Source organism: Borostomias antarcticus (assembly GCF_949987555.1).
Source record: "Borostomias antarcticus genome assembly, chromosome: 14".
Classification (NCBI taxonomy): domain Eukaryota; kingdom Metazoa; phylum Chordata; class Actinopteri; order Stomiiformes; family Stomiidae; genus Borostomias; species Borostomias antarcticus.
The window spans coordinates 12,429,397-12,442,204 of NC_140247.1; the positions used below are offsets into that span (position 1 = coordinate 12,429,397).

Consider the following 12,808-nt stretch of genomic DNA (forward strand, 5'->3'; position numbering starts at 1 on the left):
GCCCTGCGCTGTAGAAGACTTGACGCAGGCCTACTGCTGAAGAACACGTTGAGAGAATCGACTAGACACGGACTAGTCTCTGTAGGGCTGTCTGTGGTACGGCTAGAGCACTATACCACGGAGGGAGAGAGAGGGAGAGAGAGAGGGAGAGAGAGAGACAGAGAGAGAGAGAGAGAGAGAGAGAGAGAGAGAGGGAGAGAGAGAGAGACAGAGACAGAGAGAGAGAGCTAGCAAGGTTGAGAGGGGGCCCTGGCGGGGGGAAGGGAGAATGGAACATGCCATCAGACACACACAATCACACAACAGAAAGACACAACAGACTTCACACACACACACACACACACACACACACACACACACACACACACACACACACACACACACTCACACAGACTCAAACAGACTTGACACAAACACTACTCTGTAGAGTAGAGAGGAAGCCACAAGAACGAGACTAGAGATTAGAGAGAGAAAAAAAATTCTAAGCCAAGAAGTCTTATACGTTCTCCAAAATAGGCTTACGTTATTATTCTCATCTAACACTAAGCTGTTAGTTATCAGAAAGAAAGAAAGAAAGAAAGAAAGAAAGAAAGGACAGAGTGTGTGTGTGTAGGGGGGGGCTGTTCCCTAGACCAGGTGAACACTGATAATGAGAGTCACGGGTCTGCGGGGGTCTCTGACCCCTGTCCCTCTCGGCACCTGAAAGGGAGGGTCCGGCCCTGGAGCAGGTGACCTGTCTCGGCAGCAACGCAGCGCCAGTCCTGAACCAGCCTCCTCCAGCCTCTACCCACAGCCAACGTGGCCCCGCCCCTGCTCCACCCACTACCTCTAACTGAGCCTACCGGGCCCGAGATCCAGCCTCCGAGCGCCCCAACCCCCCTCAGAACAATGACACACAGACAGCAGATACAGCAGATTGGCCTTTAGAGCCAATAATGTTGTAGGTAGAACCATCTGGAAGCTGAAGCTGGATGAACCAGGTCTGCTTGGCAATCCTCAGCTGTTCCTGGGGCCTGTCTCTACTTACTTTGTATTAGCCTACTTTTATTATGGTATGGTGTGGTGCGTACAGACAATGTCTTTCACTTTATCTGTGTGACACTAACCTAAGTACTGCACTGTTCACCCACACTGTTACAGCTACTTTAGGTCCTAATAACTAATGTAATACCTAATACCTTTGGAGTTGTATAACGAATTTTCTCTACATATTTTCTGCAAAACTGGTGGGGTCAAAGTCCAAATAACTATTAAAATACTAGCAGGCTATCCTTTAATGAAGAACAGAGTGGTAGAGGCTGCTATAATGGTGATGTGCATGTCCATTTGTGTGGATCACAGCTTCGCTCTCCAGAGAGTAACAGCTGGATGGATAAGGCACATTAATCAGTCTAAATATAGCTAGGTTAACTAGGAAGACCAACACGCAGCACAAAATACGCACCAAACAGAGACAGACTTCATCACCATTTTCTGACTGCTGAACATGTTTGTTCGTGGAGGCTGCAGTTAGTGGTGGTTGATGCAATCGTACTGGAAGGCAATACAATACTTTCCCCACATAGCTAACGTTAGGTTACCCACAATGATGAGACAGTGAAATCTTCCTCAACGAACAATAACAGGTCATACAAGTTATTCGTGAACTGCGCGGAGGACGGACTCTCTTCAAATTATAAGAAGCGGAAGTGCTTTTGCTGACGACGTCGCTCCAGTGGAATCCTGACACGAATGTAAACAATAACGGCCCCAGACCCAAGACCCTCAGGGGCCCCAGACCCAAGACCCTCAGGGGCCCCAGACCCAAGACCCTCAGGGGCCCCAGACCCAAGACCCTCAGGGGCCCCAGACCCAAGACCCTCAGGGGACCCTCAAGAGACCACTGATACTTCTGTTTGAGCTGCCAAATAGAACTAAGAGTAGCTGGCTAAAGTGAGGTCTAAATAATGTTTATAAAGGTCATAGATTGACTCATATCAGTTTCAAGGGGGGAGGGGGCGAAGAAAAGTAGCGTAAAAATGTATTGTTTCACAAGATTTCGATCATCCGGAAATGGACAATTCAAAAAGCGTCTGGCTACTGGCGAGACAGCGAGCTGCAAACATTTTTCAACATTCAATATCAGCAACGTTAGCCAGTTAGTTATGTTAGCTAGCTAGTCTAGGTAATTGCCTCTAAATCACTAACAGTTAAACGTTGGCTAGCCGTGTCCCTTCTTTTCCACGCCGTCCTACTAAGCTTACTAGCATCCCAACACACAACAACCATGAGAGTACACACACACACACACACACACACACACACACACACACACACACACACACACACACACACACACACACACACACACACACAGAGTGAGTAAACGTTAACTACCTCGAATTGCCAGTGCGCCGCTTGAAGAAGCTGCTTCGCTTGGTCAGCGGCGCAGCCAGCCGTCAACACAAACTGGTTTATCATCACTTGGTGCCTGAGTTCGTCCATGTTCACCGACATTGCCGCTCTCTCAGGCCTCCAAAGTTATACCGACGTTGAAACAAAACAATCTTCGATTGTCTCAAATGTTGTATAGGAATCGTTGAAACCAGGCCCACCCTGCCACTTGCTCCCCTCGCCTTCCAGCAACAACAAACGCTCCGGTGTCATCACCAACAACAAAGACAAACTCAACAGCTGATTGGATAACTAGATGGTACTATCTGAAGTCCCATTGGTCAGTATAGTACATTACCTCGTTTTATACACCGGAGGTCGCCTAAAGTAAATTCGCGGCAAGTACACTAAAGGACCTCCCGGAGCTGAGTGAGGGTGTCATCTGTCTTTGACATGCATGCTACATATTCGTTCTTAAAATCGGCCCTCAGATTCAAGGTTTACCTTCAGGATTTAGTGGATAATTGGGACCACTGCCGTCACCTAACGGAACTAACACCTTTTAATCTCCGCCCGCCCGCTCTTGAGTCGGCTGTCCCAGGCTTACAAAACCACTGCTGAGGCTCGACGGCGATCCATTGCAGTGACGTAATTGCAGGGCACCCGTCGTTGCCGATTGGGTACAAGGGGATGCATTCTACTGAACCCCATTGGACGCCGTCGTTGGCAGGTACACAAAGCTCGTTCTATATTGGTGGACTCGTACGGCACGATGCCTGCGCAGACATGTGTGGTTATATTAATGGTGCATAATGTAAATAAATATTGGCGTTGTCAATGTTTACATGTACGCCTTTGTTTGTGTTCCTCTCTCACGAATGAAAACATTTAAATAGATATTTAACGATAGCCTAGATTAGCCTGTATATCTACAGTATAATGCATTTGAATGAATGTAGCTGGTGGTGAGACAATATTGAAAAAACACATTTCGTACGGTATGAGTTAAAAGGGACGGAAGAGTACCTAAGGTTTTAGAACAGGCCAAACCCCCCTCATCTTCCAAGAGTGGTGGTTGGGTTGTCAAGCTAAAGCCTCTGAATAATTCAGATGAAGGTGATGACGAGAGCATGTGACTCAAAAAGCTCCCCATCTATTATGTATCCACGCCTGGGTGTTACCAAGAAGTTGTTTTGAGATGACTGCCAATGGGTCCTATATGAATACAGGACTCTGTGATGTCTTAGAACACACTGTGGGCTTCCCTGGCTCCCAAACGACATTTTTTCAGTTCTCTCTCTCTCTCTCTCTCTCTCTTGTCCTCTATCACTCCTCCTCCCAGCTAAGGCCATGCAGTCTCCCTATAGCCCTGTCCCTCACACACAACACGGAGTCGAGGGGGTGGAGCCTGGAGCTAGTCCTCAGTCCTTCAGTCAACGATTAACATCCCCCCTGACAGACTGGACTTTGTTTTCAAAATACCTAGGATGTCTTGCTTATTTTCTTATCCACGTGTCGACCTCCATATCGCCACCCTCTCCTCCTCCTCCTCCTCCCCCCTGTCCATGACTCACGAGTCGGTCACCATCTTGTTTTCTACCATCAGGCTGGTGAATGCAGCCACAGTGTGTAATAACATCTCCTTTGGTGTGTCAGCAAGCGAACCGTCAATATGGCTTGGGGGCCCTCTGGAAAGAATGAATGAGCTCCTGTGTTCGACGAGGCCGGGCCATGTAGCAGCGGAGGTTACTGGGAGCAGAGAGGGCCCAGGGACTGTGTTAGTTCTGCTGCTTTGGGTTAGTTTGTAGGGGGAGTGGAGACTTGAGGTCTGTTGTAGAGGCTACTTGAACATTAGATGCTTTGCATTTACCTTATCATAGAGGTTACTTTGAAAGTGTTTTGTACACTCACTCAAGCACGCGTGTGCTGTGCGCGCGAGCACACACACACACACACACACACACGCACACACACACACACACACACACGCACGCACACACACACACACACACACACACACACACACACACACACACACAAACACACACACACACAGGAGAGCTTCTCAGAATCTGTGTATATTAGCTCACATCAAGAATGAGTGGTTTTTAAGAATGAGTGTTTTTTGGTTTTATGTGTTGAGTTGTTTCATAAACTGAGACTCAGGAAGATGGCTCACTACTGATGATGGCGCAGTTCCCAGTTCTGTCTCCTCACAGCAAGAAGGTCTCCGGGCCTTTCTGTGTTGAGTCTGCATGTTCTCCCCATGTTCGTAGGGTTTCCTCCCAAAGAACCCAATATGAAAAACATGCAGAAGAACAGATACTCTTCAGCCCTGTCCCTAACCAGGAAATGGACTGAACACCTGGACTTGGTCCCCAGGGGCCATGAACGATGGCTGCCCACTGCTCCTGGCTGCCCCTGGAGGAGGACAGCTTGGGATGATGGGAGACATTCAGGGAACAATTTCCACTGGCAACCACTGAATACGTGTGTGTGTGTGTGTGTGTGTGTGTGTGTGCTGTGTCACCCTTCACTCACGTGTGTTGTGTGTCTCACTGTGTGGCCAATAAAGACCCTCGAGGTCCAGAAAGTTTTTTAAGAGCTTCTTCTCCCAGGCCATCTGGCACCTGAATGACTCTAGCTAGTAATACAGTGTCACTATATCTAGTGTAGCCTACTGTAAGACTACACAGTGTCAGAATACATGTACTGTACCATACCATACATGTAAATGCAGAGGACAGTATATCTAACCCCTGGGATTATTTATTTATAGCTATAGCATATACATAACACACCCATGACCACCCCCCCCCACCCCACCCCTGCTACCAGAGTTATTTATATCCATATTTATAGTACATCATCCATCCATACCGGTATCTTATCTGTATATATTTGTATTTCTTGTGTAATTTGTAAATTGTGTATTTGTATGGATCATGTATGTATCATGGAGCAGGCTGCAACATTTCACTGTGACTGTACACTGTACTTTACATGTGACAAATAAAGATCTGAATCAGAAAAACAGTATCTTGAACAGCACAAGCGGATCAGGAAGCTCGTTTGCTCTGCTGCAGTCATTTAGTAGTGTCTGGCGCCCTCTAGTGTCCAGAAAACATATACTTGATCCCTTACTCTCACCCGTCTCTCTCTGTCCGCACATTCTCCCATCCTCCCAGACCTCTCCTCTCCTCTCCTCTCCTCTCCTCTCCTCTCCTCTCCTCTCCTCTCCTCTCCTCTCCTCTCCTCTCCTCTCCTCTCCTCTCCTCTCCTCTCCTCTCCTCTCCTCTCCTCTCCTCTCCTCTCCTCTCCTCTCCTCTCTTCTCCTCTCCTTTTTTCCTTTCTGCTCTGTATTTGACCCCTGACCTCGGTCTTGTCTTCCAGGCGGGCAAAGAAGGAGCAGAAGAGAAGAGAGGAGAGGTGAAGAGGAGAGACAAAGAGAGGAGAGGAAAGGAGAAGAGAGGGGAGGAGAGGAGAGGAGAGGGGAGGAGAGGAAAGGAGAGGGGTGGAGAATAGAGGGGAGGAGAGGAACGTCCAGACTGACCCAAACATCCTGGCCTGGTTGAGGTCAGAGCCCCTGACCTGCTGGGCCGGCCTGTTCTCAGTGGTCTGTGTCTGGGGCAGATTACACGGGTGACTGGCTCTGGTGGTAGTGTGGGGAAGGTCTGGGGCAGGCGGCCCTATTCCTGTCTTCCTGCGTCACTCTCTTTGTGCTGTCAGAATGGAGTGATCCCCCCTCCTTCCTCTGCTCTGTGTTTTACGTTTGTCCCCGTCAAACTTGGACAACTTGAGAGAGTGAGACATGGCCTGGGGGGGTGGGGGGTGAGAGAGGGGTGTTTTGAAGCTGATTTACTGCAAATTAACCTTTTTTTGTGTGTGTGTGTGGAGGGGGGCATGACTCAGTTTGCTATGTATTTGTATGTTTTTTAGACTATGTTGTGACTTATGCAACGCTCACTTGTAAAGGTGACATGTGTCAATGAGACTTCCTGTCTAACTAAAGGAGATAAAGTGTCGTCTATTGGGGCGTATGTTGGGTGTGACAGTAGTGGACAGCACAGCCCATGCAGTGACAGATCAGAGTTAACTCAGCACTGAGGCCATCAGCCTCTCTATAAAACCCAGGCATGGGGGGGGGGGGGGGGGGGGGGGGGTCTGTGAAGGAATGTACTTTTTTTTTGTTAATAAGACCGAAAAGAAGGAGAGAAGGAAAGAGCGAGAGAAACAAAACAGTTTTGGCCCCTTGAGCTCTCCATTAGTGTGGCTGAGTGGGTCCCCGAGGGCCCGCACAAAAGGCGAGTGTGAAGCTGTAAAAAGACTTCCTCGTCTCTCGAGTTCGGTCCCCACTCCAGCGCCGGTCGGGGAACACGCTGTCTGTCCTCCGTCTGATGACCGCCGGTCAGAATGGCTCACACACACTCCAGCATCCTGTCTTCAATGCCCAACACCACTCAGATGTCAACCTCCTCTCCTTAATTCCTGGCATGCGGGTTTGAAACACAGAATCAGGGGTAATAGCCGACTAATTAAATTAACCCTCATCCTACAGACGTGGGTCCTTGCAGAGGTAAACTTTCTGTCATATCTCACAGTAGCTTTAATCTATCGTTCCAGTTTATAATGACTTTATCAATCAAATTGTTCCTAATGACTCCATATCATTGTTTCAATACGTTTTTTTTGTATACAGTCAAAACACCTATGCAGTTTTAATAGGTGGGGGAAATGATTCATGTTTGACATGGATCCTAATTTTAAGTATCACACACACCATTGAGGGCACAGGCGTTTGTGTGGAATGAGCAGTTTGTTGGTTTCAGAGATCAGCAGTGCAGTTTCTATAGGCCTAGAGTGTATATTCTCATTTTACATAATAGGCAAATTAACAGTAAATTTGCTAAAATAACACTCTTTTTTTCTCAGATGACATTAATTACATATTAATAACGTTTTGAGAAGAAAGTTAAATTTTTGCTATGATGGCTGTTTCTTCCAGTAGTTTATTCTTGGGGTACCCAGGGATCCAGGTCTGTAGTAGTTTATTCTTGGGGTACCCAGGGATCCAGGTCTGTAGTAGTTTATTCTTGGGGTACCCAGGGATCCAGGTCTGTAGTAGTTTATTCTTGGGGTACCCAGGGATCCAGGTCGGTAGTAGTTTATTCTTGGGGTACCCAGGGATCCAGGTCTGTAGTAGTTTATTCTTGGGGTACCCAGGGATCCAGGTCTGTAGTAGTTTATTCTTGGGGTACCCAGGGATCCAGGTCGGTAGTAGTTTATTCTTGGGGTACCCAGGGATCCAGGTCGGTAGTCCATGTATGTTAAATGTTGGTCGAATGAGGGTTAAGAAAAGTTTGAATAATTTTTCTGTCTTCAACTCGCACAACTAGCCTAAATGTTCATAAACCCTAGTCTGTAAATCAATAGGCTATGATACTGTAGATTCGAGCCCTGTCTGTCTGTCTGTCTGTCTGTCTGTCTGTCTGTCTGTCTGTCTGTCTGTCTGTCTGTCTGTCTGTCTGTCTCTACTGGGATCAGAATAATCCTTAGTGGAAAGATGAAAGAGATGTTGAGTTTTTCTATCATTCCTTTCAGCTGTCCATTTTGAGTTCTAGAGTGAATTGACTTGCGTGACGAGCAAACCTGAGTTGAAAGTGATTAAAAATGAAGCGCTATAGCAACCACCAAGCCAATGGAAGCACGGGAAGCTGTTTACAAGGGGGTGTACCGTTTCTATGGTTGCGGGACAAACCTCCTGCACCAGGTATTAAACTGCCCCCCGAGCGCGAGCCTTTAGCCGCGGACACCATTATAAAGACTTACTTTTGAGACCTTGAATTGAAGAAGCGCGCATCAGAGCGCCAAAGGCATAATCTTGAGGAATTTGTTCACCCGTTGGCGACAGGTGCAAATCCCGTAAGGCTCAAGTGCGTTTAAAAATTAATCAGCTGTTCATTTGGAATTTAAGGTCATATTTCATCATTTTAACAGATAAAGGTGAGTTTTTCCTGTTCGTTTCCATTCGTTTTTATTTCTCAGGAGATGAGATCAAATTATGCCATTTGAAATATAGCCGACAATATATTCTAAATGCAAAAATGGGATGGGAACTTAAATGTTTCTAATTATCTTAATGGTGAGAAAATATTAATTAAGACATAACTAGCCTATGTTGCCTAATATACTTATAAATAGCTACTAGCAGACCAACTCTTAACCATACAACAATAATCTCAGAATTCTGAACCTACAATCAATTAGTCGCAATTATCTTTAGGCTATTTTAAAAAACATCAAAGTCAGTGGACCACAAATTCATGTCAGTAGACAGTTTGAATAGCCTATATGATATTTTGATTATTATTAGAGGCCATGTTATACAGAAACGTTAGTTAGATGAGACTGTTCAACGGAATGGCATTCCTCGGTGCACTTGCCCGTCCGGCCGCCCCATGGGGTACTGATGCGCTCCTCCGAGGCGCGTCAAGTGCGACGGGGTTTCAGAACGTTCGCGAATCAAAACAGCAAGAACGTCTCACGTAACGCGCAGCCCTACGCAACTGCACTTATGCCTTTCTTCAAATGCTTACGCTATTATTTTTATTTATTTATATACATGTTCGTCAAAAAACTCAAAGGAACGGGAATTCTAATTACCACTACAACCCATCTATATTGCAGTAGGCTAGTTGCTATGTCTACTCTACTTTACACAACGTTTGTAAACTGCACATTATAAGAATATATAAAAATGTTCAGGACACCATATAGCCTATTGAGAGCTGCCCCGGCCACAGTTGCCCCCGGGCTGTAGTGATACTAATTGCCCCCACACCAGCTGAAAGAGAGACTGAATGGAAATCTCTGAGATGAAAGTATTCCAATTAACACCCCCAGTTAGCATGGCTGAAAGGGCTCTGTTTTCAAATGGGCCCGTCATTGTCCTGGTCAGCGTCGTTAACGCCCGGCGTGTTTTCTCTCTGTCAGACCACAGCGGAGGAGGAGGAGGAGGAGGAGGAGGAGACAGACGCAGAGGGAGGGAGAGAGAGAGAGAGAGAGAGAGAGAGGCGCCGGAGGGCTGTCACCATGCTATCCCTGAGCTGCGTGGACCCCTGGCCGGAGGGCTTGGTGGGGCTGGAGGAGGAGGTGGTGTCCGCGGCTGCCCAATCGGAGGAGCTGGACCTGGCCCCGGGCTCCGGGTCTACCACGGCTCCCGGCCTCGCCCCCGCCGGCCTCGGTCCCCCCTCGGCCCTCGGGGGCTCCCTCTGCCTGGACGACAGCCTGACCAGCCTCCAGTGGCTCCAGGAGTTCTCCATCCTCAACGCCAACGCCCCCCCGGAGGCCGCCCTCTCCGCCCACCACCAGCCCCACCTCTTCGGGCGCCACCAGCAGCTGGCGGGCCCCGAGGCTCCGGCCTCCCCTCTGGCCGGAGACCCCGCCTCCATGGGCATGCCCCTCACCCCCGGCAAGCCCACGGCGGCGGCCTACAGTCGGATGCAGTCGCTGTCGGCGCTGCCCGGCCTGGTGGCCCACGGGCACTGCCCGGACGAAGTGGACTACAAGACTGACCCCAGCGTCAAGCCTCCGTACTCCTACGCCACCCTGATCTGTATGGCCATGCAGGCCAGCAAGAAGAGCAAGATCACCCTGTCCTGCATCTACAAGTGGATCACCGATAACTTCTGCTACTTCAGACACGCCGACCCCACCTGGCAGGTGGGTTGTGACGCACACACACACGCACTCCACCCCCCCCCCACAAACACACACAAACACACACATACCTGTGCACATAAAGAGAGAGAGAGAGAAAGAGAGAGAGATGGAATGAGGGCCAACCTCAGCATCTCTCTTAGAGCCTTAGAATGTGTGTGTGTGTGTGTGTGTGTGTCTGTATGGAGAGTGCCAGAGCTGCAGCTGTGCCCAGCGTTGGTCTTTACCAGGGTTCAGTGAGAAGACTTCAGTAAGAGTTTGGGACGTTTGAAGAGGTCTGGGCGCGTTGCCACCCTCGTGACGTTTAGCAGCTAGGATTTATGGGTTATTAGGGGCTCTCGTAGTAGAGAAATGGCCGTGAACACTAACCAATACTCCACAGCCCCCCCCCCCTCTCCTCCCTCTTACCCTCCCCTCTCCACCCCTCATTTCTCTTCTCCTCCCCTCTTCTCTCCACTCTCCTCCTCTCCTCCTCTCCTCCTCTCCTCCTCTCCTCCTCTCCTCTCCTCTCCTCTAAAAGACACACGTTTCAGTGTGTTTTTTTCTGTCTCAAACCCCATGGCTTTCTCTTTCAGAAATAGCAAACAGGTTTTCTGCTTGAGCAAAGAGAGGAGATGGGAGGGAGGGGGCGGGGGGGGGGGGGGGGGGGGGGGGGGCGCAGACAGTGGGAGGGAGGGAGGGAGGGAGGGAAAGGGAGGGGAGGGTGGCATGGCATTCGAAAAGTGCAGATTCTTACCCCCCCCCCCGTCTTCAAAGAGTTTAATTTCGTCGGATGAATGATTGATGGAGCCGTTAGACGTTAGCTCTCTGCACCGGTCAGACTTCTCCTGGACCTCTGTGTTATTGTAGGACAGAGCATGGGCCAGATAATATTTAACTAAGGTCAGTGGGTCAGACCTCCATTTAGACCTGTGTGTGTGTGTGTGTGTGTGTGTGTGTGTGCGTGTGTGTGTTCTCCCAGTACGGTTGAATGCAAGGGTAGACACAGTGCAATAACGTGATGTGGTCAATTGATTTGCAATCATCTGTACTTCCTGCTTTGTACAACCAGTGGTGAACAATACTATCCATTTAATAATGAATTCAAATCAAATCAAACTTTATTTATACATCAGCACATCTCATATATGGATAATGTGAATTGACACACTGCACACTGAACTCCTGCTTATCTTACATGGGGCAAGGCCTACATGTAAGATATCACTGTCATATCACTTTTATCCACAGTGACCAACTAATGCTCTGTCTCTCTCTCTCTCTCTCTCTCTCTCTCTCTCCTATTCCAGAACTCTATCCGCCACAACCTGTCCCTGAACAAGTGCTTCATCAAGGTCCCTCGGCAGAAAGACGAGCCCGGGAAGGGGGGCTTCTGGAAGATCGACCCCCAGTACGCCGAGCGCCTCCTGAACGGGGCCTACAAGAAGAGGAGGATGCCCCCGGTGCAGATCAACCCGGCCCTTCAGAGCCGGCTCCGGGCGGGAACCCAGGCCCATGCCCAGGCTGTGGCTCGTGGTCCTGGTAACCCCATGCTAGGTCAGGGCGCCGGGCTGTGCGTGGACGCCGAGTCCCAGCAGCTCCTCCGGGAGTTCGAGGAGGCCACGGGGGCCGACCAGAACTGGGACCCGCGCCTGGCCGAGGGCACCATGCTGGGGGGCTGGCCGGCGGGGAAGGTGGGCGGTGGCGGCGGCGGCGGTAAGAGGAAGCAGCACCCGCCGGGCTCCAGGACTGCCAAGGCGCCGCGGCGCTCCAGCTCGCCACTGCTGTCGCCGGAGGAGCAGAGGGAGCTGGGCCCGCTGAAGGGCAGCTTCGACTGGGACATCCTGCTGGACTCGGCCCTGAGCGGTGAGCTGTGCCTGGATGGAGGGGGTCCCCTCAGCCCCATCCCCCAAGACCAGGACCAGGACCATGACCTGACGGTGCGGGGGACCCACATCTGCCCCCTGCAGGCCCCGGAGGGCATGGCGGAGGTGTGCCACGTCTTGCTTGAGACCCAGAGCAGCTGTGGCGCAGGAAGAGGAGGAGGAGGAGGCGGAGACTACGACGAAGAGACCTTCCTGGCGACGGCTTTCCTGCAGGCCCCCTGGCAGGAGGAGGAGGAAGAGGGGCGTGCCGACTTCCTGTGCAGCTCGGCGGTCAACCTGGACCAGCTGTTTGACCTGGGGGACTCCCTGGGAGGAAGTGACATCAGCGGTAAGATTGAGTCTCTCCTCTAGTCCGTCTTCTGATCTCTCTTCTAGAGGAGCGTCTCTCAGACCGGGCTTGACACTGGGATGGTGCTCTGACCCAAACTGGGATGGTACTGGACAGGCCTTGTATAATGGATTAGATGGACTTTTTTTCTTTTGAAAAAAGACTTTAAGACCAGAATAAACCCTCTTCATCATCATCATTATCATGATTATCATCAAGTTTTTTTTTTAGTTTTTTTTATTTTTATATTTACTTTTATTTTTAAAAGATTATACTGTTGACAGTGATGGTCCGATGCAGGCTCTCTCTCCTATTGGATGATACCTACTGATTAAAGATGCCACAAATAACAAAAGTGATGTTTCTAATTGATTACTGGACACCACTGTGAGATGTTTCCAGATGAATACTGGACAACGGAAGACTCAGAGAAAGACTCAGAGAAAGAGAGACCCAACCATAAGTCTTTGTTTACACTCTGAAGGTAGATGTGAACGTGGTTTGTCTTGAAGCAGGTTCTGAC

The 12,808-nt window shown here is 49.5% G+C and overlaps 2 protein-coding genes across 2 annotated transcripts in view; one reads left to right on the plus strand and one right to left on the minus strand.

The window, feature by feature from the left end:
• The window catches only part of ubald2 (UBA-like domain containing 2), a 10,382-nt gene extending 7,777 nt beyond the window's left edge, over positions 1-2,605 (minus strand). The window contains exon 1 of the mRNA XM_084449026.1: positions 2,377-2,605. Within this exon, the coding sequence (XP_084305152.1) occupies positions 2,377-2,496 (120 nt within the window). The 5' untranslated portion in view covers positions 2,497-2,605. The remainder of the gene's footprint in view (positions 1-2,376) is intronic.
• A 6,860-nt stretch (positions 2,606-9,465) lies between these two features.
• foxj1a (forkhead box J1a) lies at positions 9,466-12,308 on the plus strand (the record flags this gene model as incomplete). The annotated part of the gene is made up of 2 exons (XM_084448998.1): positions 9,466-10,095; positions 11,382-12,308. The coding sequence occupies 2 exons, from the start codon at positions 9,466-9,468 to the stop codon at positions 12,306-12,308; spliced, it is 1,557 nt and encodes a 518-aa protein (XP_084305124.1).
• Positions 12,309-12,808: the final 500 nt, after the last annotated feature.